At 28.9% G+C, this 19849-nt stretch overlaps 2 protein-coding genes across 4 annotated transcripts; one reads left to right on the plus strand and one right to left on the minus strand.

Annotated features, from left to right (window-relative positions):
• Positions 1 to 234: 234 nt before the first annotated feature.
• Positions 235 to 8082, minus strand: LOC145191718 (uncharacterized). Of its 3 annotated transcripts, XM_090067331.1 has the most exons (16): positions 7742 to 7910; positions 3905 to 7376; positions 3672 to 3796; positions 3507 to 3582; positions 2938 to 2978; positions 2640 to 2694; positions 2411 to 2502; positions 2289 to 2307; positions 1873 to 1919; positions 1718 to 1760; positions 1370 to 1610; positions 1096 to 1220; positions 938 to 993; positions 820 to 856; positions 606 to 744; positions 235 to 524 (listed from the first exon to the last, which is right to left on the minus strand). In XM_090067331.1, the coding sequence occupies exons 2-16, from the start codon at positions 7020 to 7022 to the stop codon at positions 254 to 256; spliced, it is 4485 nt and encodes a 1494-aa protein (XP_089923457.1). In that variant the 5' UTR covers positions 7023 to 7376; positions 7742 to 7910; the 3' UTR covers positions 235 to 253. The 3 variants fall into 3 exon arrangements, with proteins under 3 accessions (XP_089923457.1, XP_079924995.2, XP_089923458.1); XM_080068869.2 differs by having other exon boundaries at positions 3905 to 8082; XM_090067332.1 differs by lacking the exons at positions 2640 to 2694; positions 2938 to 2978 and having other exon boundaries at positions 3905 to 8082.
• Positions 7927 to 19492, plus strand: LOC145191719 (renin receptor-like). Its single transcript, XM_090067333.1, has 17 exons — positions 7927 to 8263; positions 10275 to 10327; positions 11027 to 11155; positions 12365 to 12452; positions 13617 to 13663; positions 13749 to 13871; positions 13946 to 14005; positions 14960 to 15056; positions 15182 to 15261; positions 15455 to 15508; positions 15662 to 15733; positions 15873 to 15950; positions 17203 to 17276; positions 17364 to 17472; positions 17702 to 17770; positions 18967 to 19041; positions 19143 to 19492. Exons 1-17 carry the CDS (start codon positions 8224 to 8226, stop codon positions 19320 to 19322), a joined length of 1428 nt encoding a protein of 475 aa, XP_089923459.1. The 5' UTR covers positions 7927 to 8223; the 3' UTR covers positions 19323 to 19492.
• Positions 19493 to 19849: the final 357 nt, after the last annotated feature.

Consider the following 19849-nt stretch of genomic DNA (forward strand, 5'->3'; position numbering starts at 1 on the left):
AGAAAACTCTAGTACCGAATGAACTGAATTTAAGTTGGATTGAAAAGATCGGCCCACTTTTCAATTAAAATGACACTACGTTTATTCGGCTTCAGTGTAAAACGGTTTTAAACCCTGTTTATTTGGCACTGGAGGGAAAGAAAGTTATAACGGAAATAATAAACGGTTTAAAATTCTAATTTTTTTTTTAAAAAAAAAAAAAAGAAACAAAAACGTCGAAAAAAGAACAAAAAATAGATTCTCTTTATTGATTTCAGAAAATCATAGCTGGAATTTTCACAATTTTTTGCTTTAACAACTTCTGAAGCCTATGAGGACTAATGTAGACTAGTTCGATAAAACCATCGTTGTCGTAAGATAAACGACAGACGTCTATTGGTTTTGTTATAGAGTATCTTTGCGCTGAATCAACCAATTCAGCAGTTGTCATTTTGATAATGTCTTTCGCGTTGTGTTTTAAAAACACACTTAATGATAAATTAGCTTCACTTAAAAACTCTGAAAGAATGAAATAGTTGCGATACCTATCAAAGAAGAAAATAAATCCATGTAAAATCATCTCAAACTCTCAAGCTAATAATAAAGATTATGATTACAGAACTAACCCTAATATATCGCCACTTTCATTTCGATAGGGAAGATAAAATGATACTGGCATGGGACGAGAAGTAACCTCAAACTCCATGTTTAAAGATCTTTCCTCGTTAGGTATATCGTCGAATATCCCGGCACATTCGTTATCATCTTAAAAAGCATTAAGAAAATGAAAAATAATTTCATCAAATCATAGATAAATTATCTATGTAATAGACACGTTACCTAAAAGCGGACATGTTCCTGCAAATCGCCATGACCCCTAAAGAAAAAACGAGAACATTTTCAACAAATTACAATAGATTATGATCATTTAAAATTTAACACAAATTAAAAACACAACCTCATCGTTTTTCTGTAAAGTCGAGTTCAAATCTTTGTCTCGATCAATTTGATGAGCTTAAAACGAAAAATATTCAATAAATAATGAAGATATTCAGTAAATAAATCTAAAAGCAATAACTTATAAAAAAAGTTATCTATTTGCGACAATTTTTTCACCTGTCATGAATTTCAAAACTTCAGTTTTACAACTTGCATATTTAAGCAAATCAACATCAGCACCGTAAGAAAGCAACAAACGTATCATAGGGAAATCTTGTTTCTCTAACGCATCATATATGGGTCTAAATAAAATCAATATATTTTACATTTAAGATTAACTTTCTTACATATATATTAAATTTATACTGCTTATAAAGTGTGTAAAAATTGTTAACTATTATCCTTAAACCTATAAATCTATTAATCGCTAGAAAAGAAAAGAAACATCCACCTCATCCCATTTTTAGATGAACTATTACTATCGGCACCGTATTTAAGCAAAATTTTAGCTACATCGACGTGACTATAAGCACAAGCTTCGTGCAATGGTGACCAACCGGCATGATCTCGAACGTTTACGTCTATACCGGCTCTAATGCTTTCTTCGACAATATCGCAATATCCCAACCGAGCAGCTTTATGAAGGATAGTTTCACCTGTACTGCGGTTCACGGTACATGACATTCTTTTCTCTAAAATAATTAACTCAGGCCATTTTACATCAAGATAACAAAAAATTAAAAGTATCTAAAATTTGGATGTTAAAGACAAATATGACAGTAAACAGACAAGATTGTACCTGCTAAATTCTGGATGTTTCGAAAATCACTATTTTGCTTTTCCTTGGAGAACAATAAAAACTATTTGATACCCAAACTTTGCATGTGTAAAAAAAAATTTAAAGTATGTGCAAAACATCTTGACTAAAAATGAAAAAAAAAGAGTTCAACTAACCAAATGCACTTGTGACTTTGTAGCAACACCTTGCTTTTTTCTAAAATCTGCGAAATCAAAAATTCATAAAATATGTAATTTGTATTAAATGAAATACCGTAAAATTTCGGTTTTATACCCAGGGTTAATAATTGCTATTACGCATAAAGAAACTTTTTAGTGATCTCATAAGTGGGTAGACTTCAGATGGATCGAAAATGAAGACTTAGGGATTAATTTTAACTTTTTATTCCAGTTTTTCACTTTTCACTCTTAGTTAATTTTTTTCGCATTTACGCTCAACTTTTTTTCACTTTTTAATATAGTTTTCCTTTAAATTTAGTTGGGTTATACTAGGGTTCACAACTAGTATTTTAGGATAATTATTTAGCTGCATGTTATGATTCTGAAACTTTCAAACAGTAAAAATCGTCTACCTTTTCTTCTCAATGAAATCTAAGACAAAATAGTTAACAATTATTAGAAATGAAAATAAATCATGTAGTGATAAAAATTATAATCTAAAAAAAATAATAAAAATAATAAACAAAAAACTCACCTCTATATCCGACAGCTTTTTCAATCGAATGCTTGGACTCTTCACATCAGGCATTGAATGATTGGCGCTGGAGGCCACTATTTTGTCTTCATCTAATTGAAATAAAAAAGATTGTTTAGTATTTTCGAATCGCGTGTATAAGTAAAGAAGGAGGGTGCATAAGTAAATGGCGTGCTAAATAGAATCGCGTGTTTAAGTATAATCGCGTGTAGTCGAACTGAAATGAGACCTGGAGGAACGACAACGTTACGCTCAAACTTTGATTTCTCTTTTTTCAAAACACCCTAGACAAAATAAATTTAAAAACGTAAATTAACATATTTAAAGGTAAATTTTTTTTCAAATTTTATATAAAGTTTTCACATAAAAAATGATTTTATCTCATTTTGATATTTAAATTTAGTAAATTTAAAAAACACCTTTTTATAAAACATACTAGAAATTTGAGATACATATGATAACAATTACATATAACAAAAACAAATCTCAGTATCAAAAGTACAAAAATGCGTTAAGTTTAAAGTTACCTTTTTAAAGTGAGACGAACTTTGGCCCTCAATTAGATGCTCTACAGTGATTTTATACATACATATATACATATATACATACATGCATACATACATACATACATACATACATACATACATACATACATACATACATACATACATACATACATACATACATACATACATACATACATACATACATACATACATACATACATACATACATACATACTTACTTACATACATACATACATACATACTTACATACATACATACATACATACATACATACATACATACATACATACATACATACATACATACATACATACATACATACATACATACATACATACATACATACATACATACATACATACATACATACATACATACATACATACATACATACATACATACATACATACATACATACATACATACCTATGTGTGTGTGTGTGTGTGTGTGTGTGTGTGTGTGTGTGTGTGTGTGTGTGTGTGTGTGTGTGTGTGTGTGTGTGTGTGTGTGTGTGTGTGTGTGTGTGTAACTTTAATAACAAAAAAATATTTTTTAAAAATTCACAAACCATTTCTTTCACTTTTAAACGAATTTATATTCTTCAAAGAACCTGTTTTCTCCGATGAAATCATGGAAATTTTTTCCTAAATCCAAAACATCATCAATTTGGTTCAAACAAAAGAAACGAGTAGATAAAACATACCGCCATTAATTAAAACGAACGCTCTCTTACTGATTGAATAAACGTTTGATTATCGAGTTCCTTATTGTCCATTTCAGCAAACTTTGACAGAGCCCAATTTAAAGAACGCTCTTCTCTTCCCAAACGGGGGCTTGTGTAAGTCGGAGAACAACTCCCTAAATTCATATAAATCTACGGAAGTATTTTAAAGTATTTATTTTATATACAAAAAACTTACTTAATTGAGAAACAAATATTTTTTATGATTAAATAAACTAAAATACCTCTTAGCCAAGATTCATTCCAATGCGCATCTGTTAATTGTTCCACTTCTCGGCTGCGCTTTTTTTTCGCAACTTTTTTGTTCATACATGACCCTGTTTTTGAAAAAATCGTTTCTTTACACTTCGTTATTTTGTTCAGATCATCAACTTCGTTATTTTGTTCAGATTTTAAAGAAAGTGCAATGGCTTGCTGTAAGTCGCCGTATTCTGTCGATATAAATGGATCTTTTGGGTTGGGTCTGCAGCTTCGAGTTCTTACTGAAGTTTTTTGTTTGACTTCCTTTAATTTTTCATGGATTTCGCGGGAAGACTTTGTGTTTAGATGAAAAACTAATGGGTTTTGTTTTCTTGGATTGTCCATATGGTTCATGTCCACATTTTCCGAGCAGACTTCTGATTTCTTTATATCTGATTCTAGAGCGGAAGCCATTTCTTCATTGCAGGTTGAATGTAACCGATCATTTTCGGTAACATTGAAAGCAATCTTTTCGGAGAATTTCAAAGCAATCTCCTCATTGTTTTTTATTTCTTCAGTGTTTTTATCGGTTTGAGTTAGATACTGGTCTGAAACAACTTGTGTTAATTTGCATTTCTTAAATGTTAACGGGTCGTGAGAAGTTTTTCGTTTGCAAGTTAACTGTGTCTGAGAATCATCTTTGTTAGTCGAAGACAAATTTTTGTCACATTTTTTTTGAGTGCAAAAATTTTTTTTATCTAAATCTGTTCTGTTGAGTTGTTTTCGCTTCTGTTGTTCTTTTTGAATATCAAGAAAAGTTTTTTTTTTAAAACTTGGCCTCGCCACTTTATTAACGTCTATTGCATCATTCACCTTTAGAGAAAGTTTATCAATCAACTTTTCTGCGGGGGTTTGATTTACTTTTTTATCGAGTTTTTGAGTACTTTTATTTTTTAAACGTTCTATATTCATCTGCATCAGGGAGTCCAAAAACTTTTTTTGTTGCGCGCGTTCTACAATTAACACATCACGCAACTCACGTAAGTATGTAATGTATTTATCCCCGTCATTTATCCATTGAGAGCGGCATCGATAAAATCTATCTAATGCAAAAAAAGTTCGAGATATCTTTGAGAGAGACGTTGGAGAATCTTTTGAATCTTGAGTACTTTTTCTTTTACGAAAAAGAACATTTTTTTTGGAACAAGTTGAAGACGAGGTTGGAGTTACACTAGAAGAAGTGCATGCTCCAAATAAAATATCGCTTTGATTTGATATCGAACAAATAATCTCATCGCTGGTAGAATTTTCTGCACTATTTCTTCTTACGATATTAACATTGCCATTCAAGATGTCAGTTGGCAGGCCATTTCCTGCGATTGAAGATAATTTCATTGAAATAGAAGTAAAGGGAAAAGTTATCTCTTCTTTTTTAAATAACTCAGAACTTAGCACAACATTCTCTTCTATTGAGTTTTCATCTTGCTTTGATAAAGCTTGGGTTTTATTGATGCCGACTACATTTCTTTGTTGCTCTGTAGCTAGAGACATATAGTTAGCTATAATTGGAAAGGTTTCAACGTCGTCATTTCCACTAACAATTTTGTTGGGAAAGTGAACCATATTAGGTTTGCGACAAAAAGTTGTACCGCTGGTATTAACGCCTTTTGAAGATTTTTCAAAATAAATAGGTTGATTAGTAGTTATCGCTGAGTTTATTGCCGTCGAGAAACTTGAAGTTGAAACTTTTAATTTATTTAAACTATCTGGAGCTTTAGAATATGTCAAAAAAGTGGGATTTAATTTGTCTTTTGCATTTGAAATTTTTAGACTTGGAGTTTTAAAAAAAGCAGGAGAAGTGTGCACATCAAATTTTGGTAGTTTAGAGCTCGGCACGTTAAGTATGAATGCTCGCAAGCTCCCAGAGTTAACAGTACTAACAACACATTCATTTCCATTAATCGGTTGTTTAACTATTGAAAGAAAACTTTCAGTAGAAGCAGAGGAGGTGGAGTTTATAGTTAAAAGGTGACCGTCTTTATTGGAATTTCTGTTACTTTTAGGATGATTTTTATCGCTTTCATTCAACTGTAAATTTGGTAGATTTTGAGATAAAAGATTTGGAACCATTATGGGCGATCCTTGCGGAGCAGGCGACGTTTTACACATGTTTTGTGTCGTTAGAGAATTGCGTAAAAGATTTTGGGAATTCAAGGCTATTTTTTTTGGAATGTTTGATTGATCAGACAAAAAAAGAAATTCTTTTTTGTTCATTCCTGCACTATTGGGTGAAGAAATAACACTTAGTCTACCATAAAGAACTTTTTTATTATCTGAAAATGTTGTAGTAGTTCCTTTTCCTTCGGAGCTTTTATTTATTAAAATAGCTGTCCCAGATTTCCGAACTGTGTTCAAGGAAGAGGATATTTTGTTTACTGATGATTTATCCGAAGAGGCGTAATTTATTGAAGTAGTTATAGAACAACTTGGGTTAGTTTTAACCACAGCAGTTGCTTTTAACGGTGGCAAACTTACACAAATATTTTTTGAAGCTATCAATGTTGGCAAATTTTTATGAATACTTGTTGAAGATACGGATAACTTACTGCTAATAGAAATTTTGTTAAAAGAAACTTGACTTTTATTTAAATTAGCAACAGAAGATTTTAGTTTAGTTGAGTAAGGTAAAACTTTTGAAGAGCCGCTGGTAATTTTAGGAAAACTACTAAGTTTTGTGCACAATGAACTTTTTGTCATTTTCGAATGATCTGCTTCACCCGCGTTAAAGACGCATTGTTTCTTTTCCGTACAAACACTGTTTGTGCTCAATGGCGAATTAAATTTTGAATCCACGGTAATTGATAAAAAAGATGTGTTCAAAGAATTATTGCAATATTTGTTATAGTTTTTTTCGTTATATTCTAAGTCAGTGTTGCGTTTAATTTGAATAGAAGAATCGTTATTTATTCTTTTTTCGTTTTTGTTTGTCTCCATTATTACATTGGAGACGGTAATAGAGGTATTAGATTGTTCTTGGCTCGAAACTGTTAAAGAAAACTTTTTTAACAATGATTTGCTTTGAACAGGCGATAGTATTGGACACATAGCTGATTGTTGAGTCACGTTTGCATTTAATGAAAAGCTCTGACTTAAACCTGCCATTTCTTTTGTATGACTTTATTTTTTAAGTTTGCCTGCAACCGAATTAATTTTGAAACTTTTATCATCTAAACGATGTGTATTAGATTTTTTATTTAGAAAGAAAGGAATCAATAGAGAGTTTGAGTGATATTTCAAACATCACATTCTGAATGAATAACGCTTGCTTAATATTTTAGACAATCTGATTTTACAAGTTCAACCCAAATAACTGAAGTCAAATTCTACAACATCAACAAAAACTATGATTGCATAATTTTATCCATACATATGAGAAGTGTAATAGCAAATACTTTTTCAAGACGGAATGTAAAGCAGAGCCAGTAATCAACGTAATTAACAAATGAACATATTTACCTAGTTACAAATTAAAGCACGATAAATATTAACGAGTTATTGAGAAAAATACTAAGTACAGGAAACGCATGTAAAGGATATTTACACAAACATAGGCGCTCATAAGTTAAGGGAAAATATATTTTTGACAATAATCAATAAAAGGTCTTGACGTTTCATGTATAAGTTATCCTTTAAAAGGCAAATAAAATAAAAACAAAAAATAGTATTTATAAATTTTTGTTGCATATGAATTCTAGCTTAATACAGAAACTTTATAAACAATAGTTACAGAAATAAGCCTTACCTTACGAGATAACTCACTTACATCGTAATTAAAGACGATACTTACAGTCGACAAGAAAAAGTTGTTTTAGAAAATTTACCTTCAGCAATTTCTCTCACTATTGAAATACCCGTCTATGAGTTCTTTTTTTTAAGATAGTGTGCTACTTTATATCAATTATCCAGTTTTTAATTGCTATGAAACACAAACATGTTCTAATGTTTTTAAACTAAACGCCGCCATGTTTAAAATTTTACAAACCTTGTATTAGAAACAAAGTGCTGCATGATGGGTAAAAAGACGGAGGTGCATTTTAACACTTATTTTAGAGCAGATTTTCAACTTTAAAATTTTCATTTTGAGATTAAACACTTAGTTGAATTCATAGTAAGATGTCGTTTATTTGTTATCTTCCGCTAACATGTATTCGTAAAATAATTGGTAACCTAATAAATAGGCCACTTATTCTACTTGACATAAGACTATCAACACCCTGTAAATTTGGCTCGAAGAAAACGGATTTTATCCCGTATTAGTTGCTCAAACTTGTTTTTTTATGGCATTGTAGACTTTGTCCGGTGAATGATGGTGCCAATGAACCTTTTTTTATGTTTTTTAGCAAGTATGTTCAATGCTTTTTTTCTCTTTGTAAATTCCTAACTATTGATTGTCTATCTGGAAATCATGCTAATAAAATAAGCTCTAAGCTGCCTATTTAGCTTTTCTTTTTTTTTTTTTTCACTGCACAGAGTAGCAGTGAAAAAAAAAAAAAGCTTGGTTAGCATATTTGGTTACTCTCTTCCATGCAAGTACAGAGTTATATTTCTACAAAATGATGTTTCTGGTTCTAGCCTGATAAATGTTTTTATAAAGTGAAAATGTATTATTTAATCGTGCAGAACTAAAATGGGGTGTTAAACATTCTCTAATTATATGAACGTTTTTATTTTCAAAGCCGTTATTAAATAGGACTATAAAATTCTAAATCTAAAGTCTCTGCTTATATGCATGTAATTGAATATTTTAATAAAATGGAACATCTAATGTTATACAATTGAAAAGTTTAAGGTTTTACCAATTAAATTTCTAATTCAAAGAATAAATTCATCCTATTCAAATTATTTGCTTATTCAAAACCTGATATTAATTTACCCATGATCCATTCATTTTGCAAGTTAACTGTGAAAGAAATTTAAAAATATATATATTTGGTGAAAATTAAGTTCTTTAGTAACCATCTTTCTGAAAATTTTTTGCATTATTAATTGCCATGAGTTTTTAACTATACTTTTTTTGCCATAAGCAGTGTTTATGTTAAGTAATTTAAATAGCTAAATGTAGGTCCTCTATGCCAAGCATGAATATGGCATCTCTATATCTCTGAAAACTTTTTGGCACTTAAGACAAAATAACCAAATGACTAAGTTAAGACTGATGGAAGTGTGTATGGATAAAGTAAAGTGTGCATTTAATTACAGTAAATAGCAATAACTGTAGTTAAATGCACATTTAATTTGCATCAACTCAAATGTTGAGTTATGAAGAATATAGTACTAATGGCTGCAGTAAATGTTAAGCTCTCCAACAATTAAGAGCAACCTAATTTTGTGCAGATAGGTGAAAAAACAAAACTTGCTTTCTTTAGTTTAGTAGTCAAATAAGGGTGAATTATCTCACTTGCCTGTCCTACACTAATCATGGTAATCCCAAATATTTAAAATCTCTCTTGAAATTGTGGTGAAGATAGTTTGTTGAAGTGCTTCACTACAACTATTCAGCCTTAATATTGCACTAACAAGGTTTTAAATGGGCAAGCTTAGTTAAAAAAAGAGCCACACTTATCTGATAAGAATAGAAGCAATGTTCTCAAATCTTAAAACAATCACTGTTTCTACTTATTTAAAAGTTAAAGATAACCCAATCAGCATAACATATAAAGCTCAAATAGTTTATATGAATTTAAAAATAATAAAAAAAATGTTTGTTTCTACATTGGTCAAGGCTGCAACTATAAATACTTAATCATAACAGCAACAATAGCTAGCATAGCGATGTAGCAAGCTGGTACTGTATTGGTCATAATCCTGTAAATGTTGTGATTATAATCATAGTCATAGCTTTCTCATGGCATTAAAAAATGCAAGTTGTTTTCAGATAGTCAATATGAAACCCTGAAAACTGTAATGTAAACAGCAACATTTTAAAACCTGTGTTCTATATCTGCACAAGTCTAACTACAATTACTAAGATTTGCCATTGCTGAGAGAATTCTTATACTTTTCTCTAATTATAGTTATTGCATAGTTTGAAGTTATCAACTTTGAACTAGAAAAGTAGTAAATAGATTTTCAAGGCTAATTTTAATATTTAATATTTATAATTTTAAAAAAGTTATGGATAATGTAAAAAAATGTTATACACAAAAAGTTATGGATAATGTAAAAAAATGTTATACACAAAAAGTTATGGATAATGTAAAAAAATGTTATACACAAAAAGTTATGGATAATGTAAAAAAATGTTTTGGCAAAAATTAGGTCACTATACAATTGGCAATATCTGTTGAAAACTAAATTGTAAATGTCATGTTTTTTAAAAGTAAATTGGGAATAACATTTTTTTTTTTTTTTTAGGTATTGTGAGTGCAGATTTCTTAGGGAAGTTTGTTATTCATAATCAAGAAGAGGTATTGCTTTGTATTTCCTTCATTTGCTGTATTATGCTTAAATTTATTTTCTATAATGGATCCTCAATCTTTTTCAGCATTATTTTATATGTGAGTGATATAACTCAAGTCACATGCATTCAATCAATAGTCATAGTAACACTTCTTTTTATGTGCTCTAGAAAAAATAGAGTTAGCAATTTTTTTCCACCAATATTTAAAAGTCTATTAGTTAAGTATTTTATTACTTATACTTTCATAAACATGTATAAATTTCAACTCATTTATTAGTGTCATTTTTTGATTGAGAATATGCAATAGTATGAGTTTGATACTTACACTGTTGCACATTCTCAAATTGCCTCACTTTGCAAAAATCAAAAAGTTATTTTGACAAGGGATTACAAGCTAGTTTTTCAAGTAAAATTATAATTTTCTCTCAAAGTTTTTTAAAAAAATATAATTTTTTTTAAAAATTTTATGAACAGAAAATTTCTTTGTCTTTGTAAAAAATAGTTTTGTGGCTTGTTTAAGATTGATTGCATGCCAATAAAAGCAGTTATATTCAAATAACTAGTAAACAAATTGCTTCAAAAGTTATCAAAATATTTTTAATAGGCTTTGTTATCCAACACAGGGTTTAAAAAACTCCTAATAACCTCATCGTGTTATTAGTGATGTGTTATTGAAAAGGAAATAATATCTTACATAATATTTTAGGGTGAATATGCTACTCTTTCTATTTTAAACAAACCAGCATCTGTAACATTTGCTCCAAATCCAGGACCATTACCATCAGAGGATGTTTCTAGTTTACTGGCACTTACTTTAGGATTATCTATTCCCAAGGTAAACTTTTTCTATTACTTACTGTTACTTCTAAAATGATAAAAATAACTCTTATTGTGAACTTCATTAAATTTTAATTATTGCGTGAGTACCAGGGTATGACAAAGATTTGTGGACTAATTTTTAGAAAGGTTGTATAACTTAAAATAATTAAACTTTTTTGTGTTATGTCAATGCCTATCAATGGTTTGACAACAAAGTGAACAAGAGTAATTTTGATTCAAAAAGCTTGAAAATGAAAGCAATAAGAGCTGATGTGTTATAGTTAATCAACATGGGTTTACCTACTAGAGAAGTGATTAGAATATCTGGACTTTCTAAAAGTCTAATTTGTAAGGTAACAAAAATGTGATACTGTTGAAAGGGCTCAGATGCCAGTTCAGCCTTTTGAAAAAACATGTGGTACCATGGCTCAAGAAGACTTTCCCTGATGGGAATTATGTACTTGAACAGGATGGAGCTCCAAGCCAAATGTCCAAAAAAACAGTTCTTTAAAAGATAATATGGACAATTATTGCTCCAAAGACTTTTAGCCTTCCTTCTGCCCAGATTTGAATACATTTGATTATTCAATATGGAATGTTATAGATACCAAGGCATGCAAAAAGGCCCACTTAACTCTCAGGTCTCTTAAGTCATCCATTACAAGAGCTTGGAACTCTTTTAAGGGTTCATCAGTGTTAGCAAGCCTTCTGTCCTTGTTTAAAGGCTGTCATTGAAAAAAATGGAGATCTATTTGACTTTTAAGGCAGGTATTTAACTTAAATTTTTCTTTTATAAGTATAATTAAGAAACGCCTATTATTAACAAAGGTTTTTTAACTCTAGTAGTAGGAAAATGTTGGGGAATTGCTGTCATAACCTGTGAAATTTAATTAAGAATATACATGCATTGGTTAAATATTGTTTTTCATAACTCTTTCATAACTTAATTTTAATAATTCAATTACTTTTTACCATTTTCCCCCTTGTTTGATATTCAATTTATTTAAGTCTAATAAAAAATTATAAATTTTTTTTGTGAAATGTGCAAAAATGGTGGTGACAGCCTATTTTAAAGATATTGTTTTTTTTTAAAAAGGGTTAGTTCATAAATTTTGATAGTTATGATATAAATAATAACTTGTACCTTCACATAAAACATCAGTTTATTTAAAAAAAAAACCTTATCCTGCTTTAGTCAATAAAAAGCAGTTTTCATTTTTTTTAGGAACTAACCTGGAATGGTTTACAAGCTGGTAGTTTTTTTGAAAGACCAAATGCTGTTCTGATGATAAATGTTGATGCAGTTCCTAAAGGTAATGTACACTTTAGCTAACATTAACTGCAGGTTTTAAGCAATATTTATGTGCTACATCTACCAGGTTTTCATGAGCTTTTGGCTATATGTGAGTTTATACAACCCTTTATTTGAAAAAGTTGTTATAAAGCAAGAATTGGCACAGAACTTATTACTATAAAAAGTTGAAATTTTTTGCAAATTTTATAGTTACAATTCCATAAAAAATATATTTTTATAATTTATATATTGCACCCAAATTACATGCCTACTTGAGTTAGTCTAATAAATATTCTTACTTTATTATGCTTCAAACTTTCCAATAATTCTAGATACTCCTGTAAATTCATACTCAATTTTTCATATTGTTTATGTGGTCATCTCTTCTTCAAAACCTCTTTGATAAATATTCAGCAACTCTTAATGGGTTTCAAAACTATTGAGTGAATTTATATACTGATGCACAAAATTTATATTATCTTTTTACCAGTGTAGACTCTTGTGCAAGTAATAACACAATGTAAGATCTAGCCAAAACAATTTAAGTTTGTTGTGGGTCTTAAAATTCTTTTGTGTACCTTTTAGGGTCCATAGTTGCAGTAGCAACAAAAAAACAGTCTTCCATGTCCTATATGTATTTAGCTGATAAACATTGTTTTGCATTTCTATGAGGGAAGGGTTGTATTTTAGTTGTAATGTTGTTTTTATGTTTAATTGTATTTATTTTCGGTCAAGTACAGCTAAATTCCAAATTCCAGTTGCGCAAAACATTTTTTGTGTTTTATCTATTTTGACATTTTAAGAAAAACTATTTTTTTGAACTGTTTTGTTTTTCTGACATACCTGATACTGTAAAGAAAATTTTTTGGTGTTTTTTTTTTTAAAACTTTTTACATATTAAAAAAATACTTTAAAAATATTTAACATTTCAGTAATAAATTCCAATATGGAGATTCTTATACCAAATAATAAGCATTGTGTATTTTTCATATTTTTTACAAAGTTTAAAAGGGTCTGCTCTGCACCACATAACCTCACAAACATTCAGCTAAATGTTCTGAGTTCAGTTATTGTAAATTTAAATTTGTTAAACAAAATGCTGGTTTAGATAAGAACTATTCAGAGAATCTTATCTTTACTTAAGATTAATTACTTTTTATTTAAGTTTAATTGTTTATTTTAGGTATACAACTGAAGTTGGATGCTACTGAAAGATTCCCAGTTATACTGGTTAGTATGTTGTATAGTAATCTTTTAGTCTAATTTTTCAGAATAAGTTCATCCTGTAATAAGTTAGCTTAAATATGTATTTTAGAGTGCAAAAACCTCAGAAATTTATGAAATAGTCCCATTGACACAACATGCAACATTAGCCAGTCATGTGGATAACATTTTTGAAGGGAAATCCACTATTCGTTCTGTTTCGCATAATCCTCATGTAAGTTTTTTTACATTAAAATTCTGTAAAATTAAGTTTTAACTTTTTGTAACCAGTCTTCATTTTTGTAATAGATTTCTATGGTTGGTGCTAGCAATGGGCAAGATTCATTGACATCTTTTTGGGGTGAAATGGTAAAATTTTATTTCAATTAAATTTTCTTTTTGAACATTAACTTTTGATTAAATAGTTTAAAGTTGTTATTTTTAAACTTTTTGATACAAATCTGCTTTAAAAAAAAACAACAACTTTACATTTGAGTTTTGGTAGTTTTCATGCAGGAGATTAAGCAGTGAAGAAGTGTTGTTTGTTTTTATTTAAAATTAAACTTACTACTATTGTGTATGTGTATTTTAAATTCTCCTGTAATTTTTTTATTAAGGTTGGGAGAGAATTTAAATCCAAATTTCAATAATGGAACCTTACTAGAAATATAAGTTTAGATAAAAAGTCTAAGTATCACTCCTAACTATTCATGAACTTTTATTGTGTCCAAATTTATTCAAAAATAACGTATATACAAACCAATATGAATTTTTATCAATAATTATTATCACCAAAAGTATTCAAATGAGTTTTTAATTGCTAGGTGTATATGTTTTTTTTATGGTTGATTTTTCTACGATATGAATAAGAATGTTTAATGTATGAATAAGAATGTTTAATGTATGAATAAGAATGTTTAGTGTTAATCTGTAATTATTATTAAATACACTCCCCTATCTAATGCTCTTATGTTTGGTATTATAACCTTTCCCATTCTAAAGTTGGTTGAAATTACAAATAATTTCTAAAATGATTATATATTTGTGATCAAATTTCTGATATCTTTAAGGTGAGCTCTGACCACTTTATGTCTTTAAAATCACAAAACTTTAAAAATATTTTCTAAAAGTTTCTGCTCAATTTTAAAAACAAAAAGTTTTTTGTTCTTCAAAATGATTGCTTGCTGTAAGTTTTTTTTAAGTATGATATCATGTGCAGAATAAATTGTGAAGATTATGTATTTTTAAAAAGTTTTTATAAATGATTTTAAATTTATGGTAAAACATTTTAACTTGGTTATAATTTAAGAAAAATATTTTTAGCAAGAGAGTTGGCAGACATTATCTGGCAAGGGTGATATTAAATCTTCATTAACTAAACATCAAGTGATGAAAAGAATTCCCTCTGTACTTCCACCAGGTAATGCTTTGTAATTCTTTTTTTAATTAGATGAGAGTAGAATATTTGTGACCATTCTTTATCCTAACTTTTTTAATGTCTAAAAAAGTTTAAAGGTTTATGTTAAAAATTCTTTTATATGCTAGATTTTCATTATGATGAAGCGAACATGAATGTGAAGCTTAACACAAAAGGACTTCAAGTATCATACAACTTGGAGAATACAGTAAGTAGAATATTATTCATTCAATTTAAACAATATTTTTTTTTATATATAAAATACCATGGGTCAATTTCCTCATGTTGTTATTTCATTAATAAATCTAAACAGCAATTTGTTTTTCTTTAACCTGACCACAGTTCTTAGCTTTATCCTATTTCTAAATATTTTTTTCTATAAGATCTTATCTTGTTTTTAGGTAGATTTCAATATTTTTTCTGAAATTGTTTTCTTATTGTACCAAATTGAAGAGGTAGGTTTTACACCTATTACATAGGTTTGTATATGAATTCTAATTAATTTTGATTTAAATGTTGAAATTAACATAAAAGTTGTATGAATTATTTGCTGAGAATAAAAATTCCAGATTCAAAATGCTTGATAATTTTTTCTTTTCCTTAAAAAGCTTTCTTTGAACAAAAATTTCGTTAAAAATGGTGTTCCTGATGTGTTCACGTTTTCTATAACTACATTAAAGGTGCAATAATTTTGATTATTTTTCTTAAGGTGGCTTTTTATCATATCAAGGATATTTTTTTCTTTTTTTGTAAATCATTTGACTTATTTTTGTTTTCATTGTTGAGAATTTATTAGGAATTTGAATAATTATTTTTTAGGCTTTAGAAAGTAAATACGGTGAAGAATCAGAACAAGTTCAAGGTGCTATTCTGCTATTTGAACAAATCATTCATCAGGTAATTACTTGTTCTATTTTTTAGTTGTTTTTTGTTGTTGTTGTTTTTTAATAATTAACTGATAATTAACATTTAATTTGCCTGAATCAAATAAAATCTAAAATAAATTATTTTGTGTGAATTGCAGCAAAGTTTTGTCATTTGAAAGAGTACAAATTGCTTTGTTATTAATTCTTAATATTTCCAAAAGATTGGATTAAACCCTTTAGAATAGTGTTAAATACACTACAATATTTTCATAAGTAGTGGTTATAAAATATAATAAGTAGTTTACTTATTTGGCCTGGGTCAAGTGAATGGTTAACTTTGCATAATTAACTGTATGTTTTCAGAAAAATCATTTAGTGAGACACTCCTGTTAGCTCTGTGTGTTTGTAGGCATGAATCTATGTATGCATATATGTGCTAAGTTTGTCTCACCATAAATGATAATTACATATTGACAGTAATGGTCAATAATTGGGTCTTGCCCATTTTATCTCCTGTATCTTTCCTGGGGTGATTTCAGTTTTAGAGTGAATTTATGGATATATTAGCAGATTTTTTCATGTATTTGTTTGACATTCTTATGTCAAGAAGAGCAAAAGGTTGATTCTACATTTTACATTAAATTATCTAGTAGCCTCCTCTGACTTGTTAAAGACAAATGGTCAATATACTGTGTTGCTTACCATCAAACCTTCCAAATCAAACCATCAAATCAAATGCTCAAAAGAGAATACCAACAGCTTCTCACAATTTTTTCCTGCTGTGAACTTTACAAATGGCAGCATTGAAGTTACCTATAATGTAATATTGCACTTCCAGCAGATGTTTTGTAGTAAAGATATTCACATTGAAGTTTGTTTTAAAAATTTTAAAACCTAAGCTCTTTGTTTATATCAAAGTTAATATAATTTCATAACAGTGATTAAATCTTTTCCAGAGGAAATATGTTGCCATCTACATTTTCTAATTAGCTATTTACTTTGGAATTCATTCCAAAAGTTGTCATTTTTAAATTTGAATGTAGAGCACTTGGATAAAAATTAAGCTATTCTATACAAAACTTTGATATTGCTGTATTGATACCATCAATTGCTTTAGGAATGAATTTGATTGTCTCCTTAAACATTTCATAAATTGAAAAAAACTCTTTTTTATTTGCAAACTCACCCAATTCTATCTATATTTTTGCTTATCTTGCTTTTTGAAAAGATTATGTAAAGAAAAATATTTCAGTATCAATTATTTCTTGTTTCTGCTTTTTCAGGTAGTTGCCTCATTCAAAAGATTTTATAATGGAAATATACTTATTGTTGGTTTAACTATTGGTTCTGATAACAGGTCTATCATGCTTTAATGAATTTTAATGGTTTTTGTTTCTTCAATTTTTTGCTTGACCAATTTTGCATTCATCTTAAATGTTTTTAGTATTTTAAAAGATCAGAAGGTACAAATTGACAAAGTTATCAGTTCCCTCAAAGATGCTGATAATATTTTACATCAACACATCCCTGAAATTCATGTTATTGAAAAACTTGTAAGTCACCATGAGTTCTTTGATTATCTTCTTTTTTTCCTAACCTATATATATATATATATATATATATATATATATATATATATATATATATATATATATATATATATATATATATATATATATATATATATATATATATATATATTGGTTCTTTAACATAATAACTTTTTTTCTTTCTTTCTATTATATATTTCTTTCTTTCTTTACCCTAATAATATTTTTTTAGGAAAGAAATGCTAAACATAAACTTTGCAAATCAATTCAAAATTTTTTAATGCCAAATGGATTACTAAAAGTAATTACACTTTTTTAATTCTTAGTTTATGTATTCATTTTTCTGTTACAGTATGTGCCCTTTAAAGTTTTTTCTAGTAATCATTGTTTTGATTTCTGGTTTTTGAATCTTTGCTTTATATAAACAAGTAATATAATGAAAATTTGGATTTTTTTTATGATGACTCCCAAGTGTAAGATTGTTATTGACCTTCATCTCTTGGGTTTTATGCCCAAGGATATTATAGCAAAACTTAAGATGGCTAATGAGCTGTGTATGATATTTTAAGTCGATTTTAAAAGTTTGGTTGCATAGAGAGGAAACTAGGAAGTTGTAAGACAGACTTTGAGAGTTTCAAGCTTTTTAGAGCAGTCAAAGGCCAAATTCAGCAAAATCCAATTCGATCCATGAGGATGATAGCGAAAGAACTCTGAGTGAGCACACATCAGAAATGTTTAATATGACCTGAAGGCCAAGTCTAGAGCTAGATCCAAAAGGCACCTCACTACTAAAGAAGTCATGGCCAAACGAGTTAAGAGGAGTAAAAAACTTTTCTATCAATAAGAAAGGTCAACTAATAATTCTGTTCTTAGAAAGGTTGTTATTGATTCAAAGATCAAAAAAAATGCAGAGGTGCACATGAACATGAAAATTTCGAAGGACCGTTTCCGGCCATGAATCACTTCTAACTTCGACCCTGTTGTCGAAATTGTGAAACAGAGCTAGAAAGACCCAGGAGAGGCTTAAAAAAACATGTCGGGTTTTTGGCAAAAAGTTTTGTGGCCAACAAGCTTCCTAGATTTAAACCCTCTGGACTACAGTATATGGGCATATGTTGAGTCAAAAGCCTGTGAATCTCTCCACAACAGTGTTGCAGATCTGAAAACTTCTCATCATGCAATGCAATTCCATGCTAAAGGAGTTTGTCCTAAAGAAATGTAAGAGGTTCAGGCCCAGAATTAAGACTGATCGAGACACCAATGGTTAACACATTGCGTAATTTATTCGAAGTTCATGGGAAAATGACATATTGCTTTAGAAAAAGTGTTTTCTTGTTTGCTTTTTTTAACAACCTACTATTTTCAAAAATTTGTACGGATTTTAAAGGCGCATACTGTACATCGTCTTTAACCTCTTTTGAAAATACCTGATTATCTCTTAAAAATATTTCTTTTTTAAAAAAAGTTACAAAATTTTTCTTTTTGATTTTATTCAAGTTCAAATGTGCAGAAGAAGTATATGATATTCATCGCAGTAGAAGAACTTTAAATACTAATTCAACTGAAGTGGCGGTATTTTTTTTTTTTTTTTATTTCACGTCATTGCTTTAGCATAAAATTCATTTTAATAATGAGGCGACAATTCTGTATAAATTATTACCCATTCCATATAGGACGATTGGAATTTAGCTTCTGCATATGATAAATCATTTCCTGTAATTTGGAACATTTGGTTATGGTTTGTAGTAGGATTTACTCTTACTGTTTATGCTATTTCGATTTCAATGTGGTATATGGACCCCGGAGACAGCATTATTTATCGACTTACCCAGCAGAGAATAAAAAACGAATAAGCTCTTTATATATATTTATAATGCTATCTCTTTAACAAAAAATGTGTTTTTTTTTTAACTTTTTTTGCTTTCAGTTTTGGCATTTTTATTCTCAGACGGATTTGTTGCACGAATAATCATAAAATTTTAATTCACTTTCGTAAAATAAAGAAGAATTTTTGCTATGAAAAGTTTTGTTATTGTTACTTTTTTACATTCTTTTTAAATTTAAAAAAATCTTTCATAATACTTAACACGATTCACCCATAGTCGTTTTTTAAGTGGATTTGAAGTAGAGTCGTGACACGCATCGTCAGCTTTGTTATTACGTGTGGATTTTGGTTCATTGTTGTTGACGAAATTAAAATATTTCTTGTCAGATAATTGCAATTTTGCTAATTGTTAGAAAATTTTATTAATAATGACATCTCATCTGGGCTAGCTTAAATTCAATTTAAAGTAGAATTAATCAGCTAAATCAATGATTTAAAAAGCAATAAAACAAGAATTTTATTTAGTTTTCAAATATGTTTTTCTATATTAAATAG

Source organism: Hydra viridissima, unplaced genomic scaffold (assembly GCF_058129835.1).
Source record: "Hydra viridissima isolate aposymbiotic clone 2 unplaced genomic scaffold, HvirCarnegie_v1 scaffold_11, whole genome shotgun sequence".
Classification (NCBI taxonomy): Eukaryota; Metazoa; Cnidaria; class Hydrozoa; order Anthoathecata; family Hydridae; genus Hydra; species Hydra viridissima.